General features: G+C 36.2%; 1 protein-coding gene across 5 annotated transcripts in view; it reads left to right on the forward strand.

Annotated features, from left to right (window-relative positions):
* Positions 1–5,332: 5,332 nt before the first annotated feature.
* Positions 5,333–16,434, forward strand: part of LOC117328701 (amino acid transporter AVT3B-like) — a 33,291-nt gene continuing 22,189 nt past the window's right edge. For all 5 annotated transcript variants that reach the window (XM_033886195.1, XM_033886196.1, XM_033886197.1 and 2 more), the window contains exons 1-9: positions 5,333–5,592; positions 5,985–6,034; positions 6,719–6,899; positions 7,783–7,822; positions 8,538–8,603; positions 9,178–9,244; positions 10,675–10,755; positions 14,529–14,606; positions 15,976–15,981. In XM_033886195.1, coding sequence (XP_033742086.1) covers positions 5,476–5,592; positions 5,985–6,034; positions 6,719–6,899; positions 7,783–7,822; positions 8,538–8,603; positions 9,178–9,244; positions 10,675–10,755; positions 14,529–14,606; positions 15,976–15,981 — 686 coding nt within the window. In that variant the 5' untranslated portion in view covers positions 5,333–5,475. The remainder of the gene's footprint in view (positions 5,593–5,984; positions 6,035–6,718; positions 6,900–7,782; positions 7,823–8,537; positions 8,604–9,177; positions 9,245–10,674; positions 10,756–14,528; positions 14,607–15,975; positions 15,982–16,434) is intronic.

The raw sequence follows: 16,434 nt of genomic DNA on the forward strand, positions 1-16,434 counted from the left end.
GGCGATGAGGTCATTGGAAATAATCATCGGGCCTCAAGACTGCCATAGAGGGGCAAATCCCCCATTTCACCAACAGTTCCTCAACAGTTAACTAAATTGTGTCTTTCATTTGTTTTAATGCAGACGATGGAGGTAGTATATTTTTAAACTTCTTTCCTTTGGAATTAGAAGAGCTCGATTTTGAATCATTTACACTGGACTTATAAGTGTGTACTTAGGCTATTTTGGCAATGGTGCCTATTAGTGGCAAGAACATATGATAACTGTCAATTATATCGCCAATGGGAAAATGGTTTGGGTTGTTTGGTTAAAGCAGTGATTGATTATTTTCAAGACTAAATTTACAGGCTCTATATTTCGCGGGTTGTCAGTATGATGTGACCGGGTGGACTGTCCTGTTGGATGTATTTGGCAGTTGGCCAACGTTTCAGTGAGATAATCCTATCAAATCGACATCAGTTTCGCAAACATCAATATACCGCAGCGTCCCAACAAGCACACACTCACCACACGCATGCATCTAGCGCACAAGGGAGGCCGTCCTTAAATGAACAATACAAAAACCAACCAAACCATGTTGACAGAAGCAGATTAAGGTTGTATCCTTGTAACGCTGCTCTTTCCGTTACGACCACTATAATTTTTTATGAAGGGTTATCTCCTGTATGCGGCATAGAATGACTTAAAACATGACTTCCATATGTCCTTAAGTACGGCCTTCCCTCTGTATGATACCGGGGTTACATGTGTTGTAATTGTGTACATAATTGGGCGTCTGCGATATGATCGAGTTTGTAGCCCTCACTGCGAATTATATAATGTGTACATCAGTCATGCAATTAGCGTTTCCTTCATCTAAGTTTTCATGACGCTTTCTTTGCCAGAAAAATTCTAATAAGTAGTTCATCGTTCCAAATAGGCGATGGAAATTTAAAAAGTTATTTGCTATCATAACCATGGACGTTTGGTGTAGAAGTTTCTGTATGTAGGAAGTAAGAAGTGTGCGTGCTGTCCAGTAGGACTGGGTGTGGTATCCGTCTGGGTGTCTCCAGCAGTATATTTCAGTGAAGTGGCACTATAAAGTTGTCATTTGTTCCGCACTATCACAAGGAGGAAAACCACACCACAGCCTCCCAAAACACGCGCACACATGTTTCGCACACCCCAAACACGCGCATACATGTATCGCACACCCAAAACACGCGCGCACATGCATCTCGTACACAGGAGGGGGCGTCCTTAATGGCTCTAACTGTTAATAAGACGTTAAACATTACTTGCCTAAACGAAGATTGGCTAAGAATAGTTCACTTGCGTTACTACAGTACATGTACTCTGAATTTAGGGATCGATATCAATACACAATGAATAATATGATGATGTCTTGAGAAATTCTGTTAAATCAATGGTGTTGAAACAGCTCATGTTTTTCTTGAGACAAGAAATCAATTCGTCATTGTTAGATCAAACAGATAGTATTTCCTATTAATACACAATCTGTGGACTTCTCAGGCATTCATTTACCCGGGAGTATGTCCGTATTTACAAGCTTACTGACACCATTTCAGAGACAGATTAAAACGTATAGTGTATTTGTTTACAATTCGGGGAACTGCTATGTCTATCAAGATCCCAAGGTGAACTTTAGTGGCGAGAAACCATCCCGTGTATAAGGATTTGAACATAGCATACAGGTAACGGTAAACTTTGGGAACTGGTTTAATTTGGTTTTATATACGGTTAACATCCTATCATCAGCCATGGTGAATTAAGGACGGCCTCTCCTGTGTTCTACAAAGGATTCTACATCACAATATGATAGCACATATAAATATGACGTAAAAAGACGAGGGCAGAATACGAACCACTAAAAAGTACCCGAAGAATATTACCAGGTGTTCCGAAAAGTAAGCGTCCTCGGCTTATTAACAACACCGGCCATAGTTCAAATCCAAATAAAGCCACATTCTCAAAAAAAAAAAAAAAAAAAAAAAACTGTGGTGTTGAAAAAAAAATTAAAACTGGTTGATCTGATTGACAGTACGAAATCCCACAGAGATACAGCACATTTCGGAATATATGAATTTCGTGAAGTGTTGGTTACTTTAATCGTTTCTCTCTCTCTTCTAGACAGACAATTCTCTTCTCTATAATGCCCCTCTTGGCACTGTCTTACTTTTGGTCATAAGTTGAGCGTTCGCTCCTGTGAGGTAGGCTTAGCATTCTATCCCGTGGTACATCACAAGAAGGCAAACACAAATATACCGTAGCCTTCAACACACGGACGCACGGACGCAGGGGAGTCCGTCCTTAAATGACAATGGCTGTAGATTGGACGTTAAACAATACACCCAAAGAAAACCCCCGTGAACTTCGCAATTTACATGACCACACCTGGAAAAAGATGGACAACAAAGTTTATATCATTTAATTTTTTTCTGTTTACGATCAATTGACGTCATATCGTTTCGCTCCAATACCAAATAATATAAAATTTAACATATCATTTACCCAACCCTATTGTTTAGAAAGTACTCCATTTATCATAGTACACTAGAAAATGAGGTTGTAAAAATATGAAAACTCGATTTTATTTGTGTACATCCATGATTTTCTTATTTCTAACAAATAATTCTCATTGAAAAATAATCTTTGTTCTAAGATGGGTAGGGGCAATTACTATGTTTTGGCCACTTTTGAAATCTCCCTGAAGCACAACATTTCACGTATACATTTTGTGCGTCAATATTTGTCCAGAGCTCTACTAAATAGTCATCATCCGTAATACTTCCATTATTATGATGATGATGCAGAGTCTGGTTCCTCCGGAAAATGGTTGTCTCCGGTGACTTTTCCTGATTGTAACTGAACGCGCTGGGTTTAGCTTCCCACTGACTTAGTTATCTGATAAGTATCCCATTAGGAACTAGACTGGGTAATCATTGACCAAAACGTTGGTCACTCTGACCTACATTTTTACAGTTTGTCCGGACTTTATCTCCTACACAACATGTCATTGGAAGTTCCTACTTGAGTCGTGGGTTCACCAAAGTGACCCGGCTGTCATGTACCAAAAAGTAGGTCACTGAACTACATTTTCATCTTTTACCTACATATAAATAAAAAAAAAAAAAAAGACAAAAAAAAAAAAAAAAACGGGCTGTATCCATCTTAGAAGTTAAGATAAAGTAACAGCAAGTTATATATTGTTTTATTGCTGTTACCGTTAAAATAATTCTGATACCAAATTTTAATTTGTAAAAGAGCATTCATTGGGTTAATCATGTTGTTAATTCATGTTATGTAGATGTATTGGAGATGGCCGTTTAAGTTTCTCGCATTCAATGTCTTTGGCACTTTTAATTCATTTTAAGTAACTTGTTATATTCATACATTGCCTTTTTACAAACGTACTTAAATGAGGATGTTACGTGAACAAATTATTTATTAGTTCGATGTGTTCAATACCTAGATATAGATTACTACTCTCTATTGTATGTGTGTCATACCGAAATATAGATCACGAGTGTCTACTATTTGTGTGTCATACCTAAATATAGATTACTAGTCTCTACTATATGTGTGTCATACCTAAATATAGATTACTAGTCTCTACTATATGTGTGTCATACCTAAATATAGATTACTAGAGTCTCTACTATTTGTGTGTCATACCTAAATATAGATTACTAGTCTCTACTATGTGTGTGTCATACCTAAATATAGATTACTAGAGTCTCTACTATTTGTGTGTCATACCTAAATATAGATTACTAGTCTCTACTATATGTGTGTCATACCTAAATATAGATTACTAGTCTCTACTATATGTGTGTCATACCTAAATATAGATTACTAGTCTCTACTATATGTGTGTCATACCTAAATATAGATTACTAGTCTCTATCATATGTGTGTCATACCTAAATATAGATTACTAGTCTCTACTATATGTGTGTCATACCTAAATATAGATTACTAGAGTATCTACTACTTGTGTGTCATACCTAAATATAGATTACTAGTCTCTACTATATGTGTGTCATACCTAAATATAGATTACTATAGTCTCTACTATTTGTGTGTCATACCTGAATATAGATTACTAGTCTCTACTATATGTGTGTCATACCTAAATATAGATTACTATAGTCTCTACTATTTGTGTGTCATACCTGAATATAGATTACTAGTATCTACTATTTGTGTGTCATACCTAAATATAGATTACTATAGTCTCTACTATTTGTGTGTCATACCTGAATATAGATTACTAGTATCTACTATTTGTGTGTCATACCTAAATATAGATTACTATAGTCTCTACTATTTGTGTGTCATACCTAAATATAGATTACTATAGTCTCCACTATTTGTGTGTCATACCTAAATATAGATTACTAGTATCTACTATTTGTGTGTCATATACCTAAATATAGATCGCTAGTCTCTACTATTTGTGTGTCATACCTAAATATAGATTACTAGTCTCTGCTATATGTGTGTCATACCTAAATATAGATTACTAGTCTCTACTATATGTGTGTCATACCTAAATATAGATTACTAGTCTCTACTATATGTGTGTCATACTTAAATATAGATTACTAGTCTCTACTATTTGTGTGTCATACCTAAATATAGATTACTAGTCTCTACTATATGTGTGTCATACCTAAATATAGATTACTAGTCTCTACTATATGTGTGTCATACCTAAATATAGATTACTAGTCTCTACTATATGTGTGTCATACCTAAATATAGATTACTAGTATCTACTATATGTGTGTCATACCTAAATATAGATTACTAGTCTCTACTATTTGTGTGTCATACCTAAATATAGATTAATAGGTTCTATATGCCATGACACACTATTTTTATATCCTTCGATGAGATATTTACGGCTTAATATTTCATCATTGATCCTAAATGATCCTAAATAAAGTTAATTCCATCTAAAGGTTCCGAACCAATGATAAAAGAAATAGCAGGTTTCGATCCACGAACAATAGACCTGGTACGTCACCCGTAATAATATTTACAGGCCCGTCATTTAAAAACTGACGAACCGGTTTGTCCGCATATTTTTTATTTTTAAAATCCCAAGACCCTACTCTTTATTCTCGTATATATATAGAAAGTACCCATTCCATGCGTTATTTACTCGGGAAATAGCCACAAACCTAAGAATCACATTTTCTTCAGGGACTTGGTTCGGGAGGAAACACTAGCTGATTGGCTGAATTGTTGTGCAAGACCTAAAGAAATAATGTTCACAGAGTTATCGTCCCTGGGGCACCTTGTAATTAGAGGTGGCGCTACTGTTAGTTTACATCCGGCGAGGTACACGTTGAACGGAAACCAGTGACATGTCACGTCAAAACAACATCGAATTAAGTAAAAACATGTCGCCGTCCGAGTAAAGTTAATTTAAGACCTCCAAACGACGGTGGTGAAGTCGAAACAAAGATGACAGCTGGAGGGGATATGGGGGTCGGTACTCGACACCCAGTGAAAATCTTCGCTAACATTTTCATTTCGTTCATTGGCGCTGGTGTTCTTGGACTTCCTTTCGCTTTTAAGGAGGTTGGTAAATCTTACCTACTCGTTATTATGGATATCTAATTTTAGTAAAAGATTTTCTGGTGAGTTAATGTACAATGTGAAATATATCTAAGCCCTTCTAGCAGACTAGATAGTCATACTCTTTATTAGGAACAGGCTCACGGACCCAACAACTTCATGAAAACATTTGCTGTTAAATGTTAACTTGGAATATATATTGTACTACAGTAGAGGTTACTTTTTTTTAGCGTAAAGGCACTCGACATTTTTAACATCTTTAGCTAAAAGTTGTTTGAAATTGAAGTTTATGTTCATAAAAAAATCCATCCTTCGGGAATGTTTTAATATCTTGGATCTTGATAATGTTTTAAGTATACACTGTACATGTATGTGAAACTTATTTTTTGTTCCAGGCTGGAATCCTGGAAGGAATCTTTGTGATGACTGCGGTGGGAACGCTGAGGTATATTAATACGTTTGCAGCATTACGATCTATTTAAAAGTGGTTAAAAACCTGGGATTATTTTGAGTTACCAAGTGGATGGGTCATTTTCAAGAAAAAGAACTATCTGTAATATAATTATGGGCCATTTATAGAAATTTTAAAGGATTTTTCTGAATCATAAAACATAAGAATGTAATAGAATGGGTCAGTGTGGTGTAAAATAGTCTCTGTAACCCAGCTGACAGATACTATTTCTTTGGTTTAGGAGGTAGAGCATTGAAATATCATCCCAGGTTCAATTCCTGTTGGGGCACTCTAGCTCTGCAGGAATGTGTTTTTCCCGGTTGTTTTCAAAATGGCGACCAAATAAAATCCTGTGGAAGTAGTTTATGGATTACCTTGGGTTGAGATTCGGGTAAATCTATTCTTGAGAAAAACAAGGTGATCAGTGTAAAAGGAATGGGTGAATGTGGCTTGTGTATATAGAGTCTCTGTTACTCAGCTGACGAAGCATGCTTTTTTCAGCTCAGGTGGTAGGGTCATAGATTATCACACTAAGACCTTGGTTCGATTCCTTTACAGACATTCCACAGGGATGTGGTTTTCTCTTTGTCACACATAGAATGTGATTGCTCTTCATGTTATTGTTATAGTGTAAAAGTTATTGTAATGGTGGTGAACATGTGTTTGTTTTAATTCTAGTGTAAAGGCTATGATGCTGATTGTGGACTGTAAATACAAGCTTCTTCAGGACAAGAAAGTAGAGGAACATCGTGACAGCAAGCATAGAAAATATAAAGAAAAAGAAATGAATGATGACGGACTGGCAGAACAAGTAGAAATTGTCAACCTGTTAAGTGGGGACCACGAGATACTACCTCAGGTACTTACAGTAGAACATGCTTAATACCACAGGTACAAGGTATCCAGGATCAAGTTAAAATACTGTATAACGTGGGATGAGAAACGTGGTAAAGAAATTAATTGAATTACACATTACGTTGTCATAATCTTAGTGGCTGTTTATAAGTCTGTTAAAATCAATCATGACCATCTTAAAAATTATCAAATAAAAACAACATCTGTACATGTATAGCAATTAAAATGTGATTGAAGTTTAATTATGCTTTACCACAGGTACTTGGAGTAAGAAATTATATATTGTATATATATACTGTTTAGCCTCGTATTACTATATATATAAAATGGAGTTTTATATTATAATAGTAATACAAGGCTATATAATATAAATATACAATATATAATTTCTTACCCCATGTACCTGTGTGCTTTACAGGCATTTTTGATATAATCAATTAATTAAATGACCTTCAATTACAAATTACAATTGATAACTTGAAATATTGCAATGCATTGCAATAAATTACCATTACATTTTCAACTACCACATGTCTAGCCAGGATGAAAAGTAGAACTCCAATCTGAGTTACTACAATGTACTTGATTTTCTAAAAATGTTTCACCAAGAATTGGAGTTGTGAGATGACGAGAAAAGTTAGACAACACATGAAAGAAATCAATAACTTACAATAATGGACAATGTACAATTTTTTTATGTACTCTGTTGTAAAACTCAATTAGTTAATGATACTGTTATCATTTAGTTGAATTTATTTCTGAACCTGTATTTCAGTTTAGGATTTCTATTCTGTAAGGAAATCAAAATACTGCTACCGATGTATTCTATGTATGTTATTTATAGTTACACAGTAATAATTGACCCTGAATGTGACCTTGTGTTGCAGACTGATGAATATAAGCCTGAAATGTCTTATGGTGACGTTGGTAAGTATTTATTGTCCTGTCTTATGGTGACGTTGGTAAGTATTTATTGTCCTGTCTTATGGTGATGTTGGTAAGTATTTATTGTCCTGTCTTATGGTGATGTTGGTAAGTATTTATTGTCCATTGTGGAGATTGACATATAAATCTCTGAATGGGTAAAGCAACAGATAAGCAGGCTTCTAGCTTCAGGCTAGGTGGTTTATCCCTGGTGAATTGTCAAGCCAAGGGTGGATTATCCCTGGTGAATTGTCAAGCCAAGGGTGGATTATCCCTGGTGAATTGTCAAGCCAAGGGTTGCGAGTTCAATGACTGGTGGAGGCTCATATACACTACCAGCTTTACTATAACTACATTTATAATAAAATTAAGTGGCTCTAACATTTTTTGCTTGTAAAATTAATTTTGCAATATACAGAATGTATCGGCTTGCTGGGCACATGTATGTTATAAAAAGTTGAGGATTATAGGATAACTGGAAATGAAAATGCTTTAAAGGCCGAAATATATTCAATATTTCTCAGGATGTGAACAGATCTTTACAGTGTCTGTTTAATATGTGATTAATTTCTGAAGAAACAATTACCCATGCTGCTTCTTGTTTCTCCGTTTTAAAGTAAGATATGACACAAGTTACAGAGTGATGTTTTATATATTGGTGTTACAGGATATTATGCCCTCGGCCACAAGAGTTATGTTTTATGTATTGGTGTTACAGGATATTATGCCCTCGGCCACACGGGAAGGGTTCTTGTTGATGTAGCTATTCTAGTATCACAGACAGGTAAGCTCAGTAATTTAAAGGTAACAGACAGGTAAGCTCAGTAATTTTAAGGTAACAGACAGGTAAGCTCAGTAATTTTAAATGAAACAAGAATATACTAGTCCCTCCTAAAAATAGTAACAGTGTACTCGACTTTGACCCAAAAGCCGAGAAACTCGAACTTTTCCGAGATAGTATAATGATCCTTTATCATTGTGTAATTAGTTTGATCAAAATCCCTCTAGGAATGAAGTCGCTAAAGCACTTACAAGCTTGTAACAATGTACGTTCATGATGAACAGAGAGGAAACGTGTTTAGGGGATTAAAGCACCCCCCCAACCCACCCACCCACCCCAAGTTTTACCAGTAGGGGACTAATAATACAATCAATAATACAACTGAAATTTTGAATAATATTGATGACTTGTTATGAGGAATTGCAATCAATTTATGTAATAAATCTGACATCATGCCTATCGGGCTATGACATAGTTAAAGTGTCCTTTGAATGTTCCATTAGTACAGCTCAAGCATTAGTGGACACCTGAACCTTTGTGAGTGCTTTTATAAAAAAATGTTTTCGCCTGATTTCAGGATTTTGCTGTGCCTATTTGATCTTCATCACAGAAAATTTATCTGACTACATGCGCCATATGAGACTGTAAGTTGTATGAATTGACATTGAATGATAATTGATTATTGACTAAACATTCAGAATCAATATGCTGTCAGTGAATTGAGCAGTCAAAGTGATTTGTCTTATTCAAATTGTAAAATTTGTGACACTTCACTTTTGTTACAATATTTTGATCTGATAAATTGCCCACTCACCCTGATAATGATATGTGGAAGTTCCCTTCACTTAATATTACAGTCATGATGATGTTCATGACTGCTCTAGAGCAGTCTGTTTCATCTAGTTTATTCTAGGATGATACAGTCAAACTTCGATGTTTCGAAGTTCAAGGGACTAATAGAAAAACTTCGAAACAGCGGGACTTCGAATTATTCATGGTTGACAATAGATCAATGTTTTCTTGATAATGACCATATATGTTAACGTTACATGTCCTCGGTGTCTTCGTGATGATCGTCGCCTGTCAGGCTCAAAAGTTAATTTATACCTCAAACACAACAAAATAAAAATACTTTTCATCAATTATATTTCTAAGCATTTTATTAATTAAACAAACTATGTATCGTTTACAAAACACTTATATCGCGTTTAACAGATAAAGCAAAAGAAGTACAATGCACACTTACGTAAGTCGTTAGGCTTTTCTGCTAAAGACACATGCGGTTACGTTATGTGCATATAAAATACGGAATGCCGATCGGTTGGAGAATGCATGATTGAATGACAAATAATCGATTTACTTGGATGTTTATGTATAAGTTTGCAATGTGACACTTATGAGTGAAGACATCGCTAATATTGGTCCGCTTGTTTTATAGTTCCGTAAAATTTACTCACCGACCGCTGATTTCAATGGCGGCGAAGATTATCAGAGACGACTACCGAAATGTTTTACCGGAGTGATTAAATGTCATGGCTTCTAAATACACCTTTTATCTATCAATTTGGTCTGATTATTAATTAACCCCATGATCGGGAGTGACAACACACGCTATCGTTATCCCTATTGTCAGTCAGGGCATCTAGGGGAGAAGTGGGAAATCTTACCGCGGGGGTCACGACCAACACCTGTCCAGTGGTCAGTACAGGTAAACTTTTGTTCGAATCATGAGATGTCAATTACCTATGATATCATACAAATGTAGCTAACGGGCCATGAAAAAAGTTCGATACATCGAAAACTTCGATTTATAATAATTCGAATCATGCATAGGTTCGTTAGTAGCGTTATATAGTAAGGAAATTTGGGACCAAGCAAAAAGTTCGATACAGCGAGAAATTCGAATCAACGAAGTTCGAATCATCGAGGTTTGACTGTATATATATTATGTGTATAGGTTCACATCTTAAATTGTTACAGTAAAGCTCTCGTAATGAATACCAGGTTCATGCGTAGAAAATCTCTTTTATGAAAATGTGAATATTTGTAGTAATTATGTTTATTTATTTTGTAGTATCCACTGGCTCCTACTGTTGTTACCGCCTCTGTGCCTTATGACATTCATCAGGCACTTGGGTAGTCTAGCCATCACCAGGTAAGTTACCATTGTACTCGGTACATTAGCCATCACCAGGTAAGTTATCATTGTACTTGGTACATTTGGGTAGTCTAGCCATCACCAGGTAAGTTATCATTGTACTCGGGACATTAGCCATCACCAGGTAAGTTATCATTGTACTTGGTACATTTGGGTAGTCTAGCCATCACCAGGTAAGTTATCATTGTACTCGGGACATTTGGGTAGTCTAGTCATTAATAGGTAAGTTATCATTGTACTCGGTACATTTGGGTAGTCTAGCCATCACCAGGTAAGTTATCATTGTACTCGGTACATTAGCCATCACCAGGTAAGTTATCATTGTACTCGGGACATTTGGGTAGTCTAGCCATCACCAGGTAAGTTATCATTGTACTCGGTACATTAGCCATCACCAGGTAAGTTATCATTGTACTCGGGACATTTGGGTAGTCTAGTCATTAATAGGTAAGTTATCATTGTACTCGGTACATTTGGGTAGTCTAGCCATCACCAGGTAAGTTATCCTAGTACTCGGGACATTTGGGTAGTCTAGTCATTAATAGGTAAGTTACCATTGTACTTGGTACATTTGGATAGTCTAGTCATTACCAGGTAAGTTATCATTGTACTTGGTACATTTGGATAGTCTAGTCATTACCAGGTAAGTTATCATTGTACTTGGTACATTTGGGTAGTCTAGTCATTACCAGGTAAGTTATCATTGTACTCGGTACATTTGGGTAGTCTAGCCATCACCAGGTAAGTTATCATTGTACTCGGTACATTTGGGTAGTCTAGTCATCACCAGGTAAGTTATCATTGTACTCTGTACATTTGGGTAGTCTAGTCATTACCAGGTAAGTTATCATTGTACTTGGTACATTTGGGTAGTCTAGCCATCACCAGGTAAGTTATCCTAGTACTCGGTACATTAGCCATCACCAGGTAAGTTATCATTGTACTTGGTACATTTGAGTAGTCTAGTCATTAATAGGTAAGTTATCATTGTACTCGGTACATTTGGGTAGTCTAGCCATCACCAGGTAAGTTATCATTGTACTCGGTACATTTGGGTAATCTAGTCATCACCAGGTAAGTTATCATTGTACTCGGTACATTTGGGTAGTCTAGTCATTAATAGGTAAGTTATCATTGTACTCGGTACATTTGGGTAGTCTAGCCATCACCAGGTAAGTTATCATTGTACTCTGTACATTTGGATAGTCTAGTCATTAATAGGTAAGTTATCATTGCACTCGGTACATTTGGGTAGTCTAGTCATTACCAGGTAAGTTATCATTGTACTTGGTACATTTGGGTAGTCTAGTCATTACCAGGTAAGTTATCATTGTACTCGGTACATTAGCCATCACCAGGTAAGGTATCATTGTACTCAGGACATTTGGGTAGTCTAGCCATCACCAGGTAAGTTATCATTGTACTCTGTACATTTGGGTAGTCTAGTCATTACCAGGTAAGTTATCATTATACTCAGTACATTTGGGTAGTCTAGTCATTACCAGGTAAGTTATCATTGTACTCTGTACATTTGGGTAGTCTAGTCATCACCAGGTAAGTTATCATTGTACTTAGTACATTTGGGTAGTCTAGCCATTAATAGGTATGTTATCATTGTACTCGGTACATTTGGGTAGTCTAGTCATTAATAGGTATGTTATCATTGTACTCGGTACATTTGGGTAGTCTAGTCATCACCAGGTAAGTTATCATTGTACTTGGTACATTTGGGTAGTCTAGTCATCACCAGGTAAGTTACCATTGTACTCGGGACATTTGGGTAGTCTAGCCATCACCAGGTAAGTTATCATTGTACTCGGGACATTTGGGTAGTCTAGTCATCACCAGGTAAGTTATCATTGTAGTTGGTACATTTGGGTAGTCTAGTCATTACCAGGTAAGTTATCATTGTACTTGGTACATTTGGGTAGTCTAGCCATTAATAGGTATGTTATCATTGTACTCGGTACATTTGGGTAGTCTAGTCATCACCAGGTAAGTTATCATTGTACTCGGTACATTTGGGTAGTCTAGCCATTAATAGGTATGTTATCATTGTACTTGGTACATTTGGGTAGTCTAGTCATCACCAGGTAAGTTACCATTGTACTCGGTACATTTGGCAGGGGTAATATTATTTTGTACTGTTGACAGATTTAAGCCAAACATCTGTTGATGGTTGGTTGTTTGAATCATCTTTCATTAGTACTGTATCGCCTTCTGCCCATTCCTCTTCAAGCAGTTTTTTATCACTATTTCCTGAGAGATACTTGATGTATCTTTTCCAGATAGGTTCCCGGGTGTATGTTTGATTTTGAGAATGATCAAAAAATCAATATAGCCTAATGGTTGCCATTTTAGATTTTGATAGTTATTGTAGAATATGGTAATCGCTGTTTCTCCAGAGGTAATGTTATAAATGTAAACTATGTTTATTTTACAACATTTGCTAAAAAAGTTATATCAACTTATATTGGAAGTACAGTACTTGAAGGGTCTTACTGTGGGAGAAAAACATAATTACCCAGGTAAAGCCCATGTGGTGGGACAGGTGACCCCATACCTTATCATGTCCAATTGGGGAATCAAACCCCAGCCAGCTAAGTTAAAGGCAAGTGTGTTACCACTGTGCCACCAAACAACCAATCACTTGGTTTTCAAATGTCAGACAGTATGTAGGTTCCTAGATATATATAGTTTTACATGTTCAGTATTGAGACTGAAGTAACAGATGTGTGTTGGGTAACACACCATGCATCAAATTTTGATTTGGTCATCTGACCAAAAGTCACAAGGTCAATTATGGACATTTGTGGTCTCTAGCTATGTAGGTCCAGTTTTGAGACTGTCAGAGTATAAACGATAAAGCAACAAAAAAAACAAATTGAATGATAATCCAAACTCTTTATGAATACTTAACTCTAAACTGTGATGTTTCCAGCTTGATGGCCCTGTGTTCCAACCTCCTTGTGAATACTAACTGTAAACTTTATTTTTTCCAGCTTGATGGCCCTGTGTTCCAACCTCCTTGTGAATACTAACTGTAAACTCTATTTTTTCCAGCTTGATGGCCCTGTGTTCCAACCTCCTTGTGAATACTAACTGTAAACTCTATTTTTTCCAGCTTGATGGCCCTGTGTTCCAACCTCCTTGTGAATACTAACTGTAAACTCTATTTTTTCCAGCTTGATGGCCCTGTGTTCCAACCTCCTTGTGAATACTAACTGTAAACTCTATTTTTTCCTGCTTGATGGCCCTGTGTTCCAACCTCCTTGTGAATACTAACTGTAAACTCTATTTTTTCCAGCTTGATGGCCCTGTGTTCCAACCTCCTTGTGAATACTAACTGTAAACTCTATTTTTTCCAGCTTGATGGCCCTATGTTCCAACCTCCTTGTGAATACTTACTCACTGTCTGTAAACTCTATTTTTTCCAGCTTGATGGCCCTGTGTTCCAACCTCCTTGTGAATACTTACTGTCTGTAAACTTTATTTTTTCCAGCTTGATGGCCCTATGTTCCAACCTCCTTGTGAATACTTACTCACTGTCTATAAACTCTATTTTTTCCAGCTTGATGGCCCTATGTTCCAACCTCCTTGTGAATACTTACTCACTGTCTGTAAACTCTATTTTTTCCAGCTTGATGGCCCTGTGTTCCAACCTCCTTGTGAATACTTACTCACTGTCTGTAAACTTTATTTTTTCCAGCTTGATGGCCCAGTGCTCCAACCTCCTTGTGACTACTAACTTTAAACTTTATTTTTTCCAGCTTGATGGCCCAGTGCTCCAACCTCCTTGCCTTTGCCGTTGTTATCTGGTTTGACTTTGATCATATCCACAAAATAGAGTGAGTATAATTGGTGCTGTGATGATAGAGTGGGTTGCTATGATAGAGTGGGTTGCTATGATAGAGTGGGTTGCTATGATAGAGTGGGTTGCTATGACAGAATGAGTTGCTATGATAGAGTGGGTTGCTATGATAGAGTGGGTTGCTATGACAGAATGAGTTGCTATGATAGAGTGGGTTGCTATGATAGAGTGGGTTGCTATGATAGAGAGGGTTGCTATGACAGAATGAGTTGCTATGATAGAGTGGGTTGCTATGATAGAGAGGGTTGCTATGACAGAATGAGTTGCTATGACAGAATGAGTTGCTATGAAGAGGACCGAGATGTGATTGGCACATATCTGGGCTTCTTTTGATTGTTGGCTTGGTACTTCATACATCAGAACTAATGAAATTAAGTCATTTCTCATTGAAACTTGTGTAGTGAAACTTTGTGAAACAGTTTGAATTGTGCTACATTCAGTCTGATTAGCTGTAGATACTTATCTTCTTAATGACCTGAATGTTGTGTTGTTATTGTTTCTTATTTAGAATTCTGTGTGATCTGGTGTTGTATTTCATCATTGTCAATGTTATTCAGTTTTAATTTGGATTCAGAGATGTTTCTTTCTGGTTTGAAGACAAAAGCAAATTTTTTGAAAAGGAACTAATAGTATGTAGTGTTCCTATTATATTGCCAATGTGTCCATTAACATTTAGTGTAATTCATATCCTCCTTGACAAGCCTATATTGATGATATAATCCTCGATGATGTAATAAAACATTTGACTAAATTAGATCACTGAGACCAACTGAAAACACTCTGTTCGTAGACTTGTGCACATCTTATAGTCATTTAAGAGTGCTGCGTTGCTGTTTTATTGTATTAATATTATTTATTGTTTTTTTATTACCTTAACTGTGATCACAAAAACTAACATGTGCGAGACTTTTAGTAGACTTTTGAGCTACCTGGGTATATTTCCTATTGTTGTAGGTCCATGATTTTACCAGAAACTAATATCCTGTAGATATGATCGCACTTATAGGTAGATCATTATGGTGTTGTGATGTCCATAATGGCAGAATTATCCAGTTAATTCAAGCATGTACCTGTACACTACCTGTTTAAATGTGGCCCATACAGTAAACTATGTTACTATATACCATCATATAGAACAGCTCAAACATTGAGTAGGTCAATATATATTGAAAAGGAATAGATCGAGTAACATTACATTTTCATTATCAATCATTTATCATGGCCAACTTTTGATCACATCTTGGAAACTAATCTTCAATTCGCTCAATATAATGTTTTAATTATTTTCAGAAACCGCTTTTGCTTTTGTTTCTAACAATACATATTGTGCTTTTTCATTTCTTTAGGCGTGGGTAAGTTACATCAGAAATTCTGTTACTTGCTTTTGGTAAAGTGGTTGAACCAGGGAATAGGGTATTCATTGGTTCAACCTGGGGTATTTTTGTAGTGTACATCAATATAAGGTTCATATCAGTAATTAAAATTTGTTGTATCGGAATGGGTATAATGTCTGGTAATACAATTATAAGATAGAATCATTGTTGGATGATTTTCATCATAAATATAAGAGATTAAGAAATATTTACAATTGAATTACACCTGTATTCTACACACAAATACAGAGACCGATTTGTGACAGTGAAATGTAATGGGATTCTCTGATGTACAGAAAATCATTTGATGTTAAGAGAAAAAATCATACCAATCAACTCCATCTACCATCATTATTGGCAAACTCTCTCTACATGTAATGGTATTCGAGTTATGCAAGCCTTCTGCCAGTCTAGCTAGATGTAAGTGAGCTC

This window comes from Pecten maximus, chromosome 6 (genome assembly GCF_902652985.1).
Source record: "Pecten maximus chromosome 6, xPecMax1.1, whole genome shotgun sequence".
In the NCBI taxonomy this organism is placed as follows: Eukaryota; Metazoa; Mollusca; class Bivalvia; order Pectinida; family Pectinidae; genus Pecten; species Pecten maximus.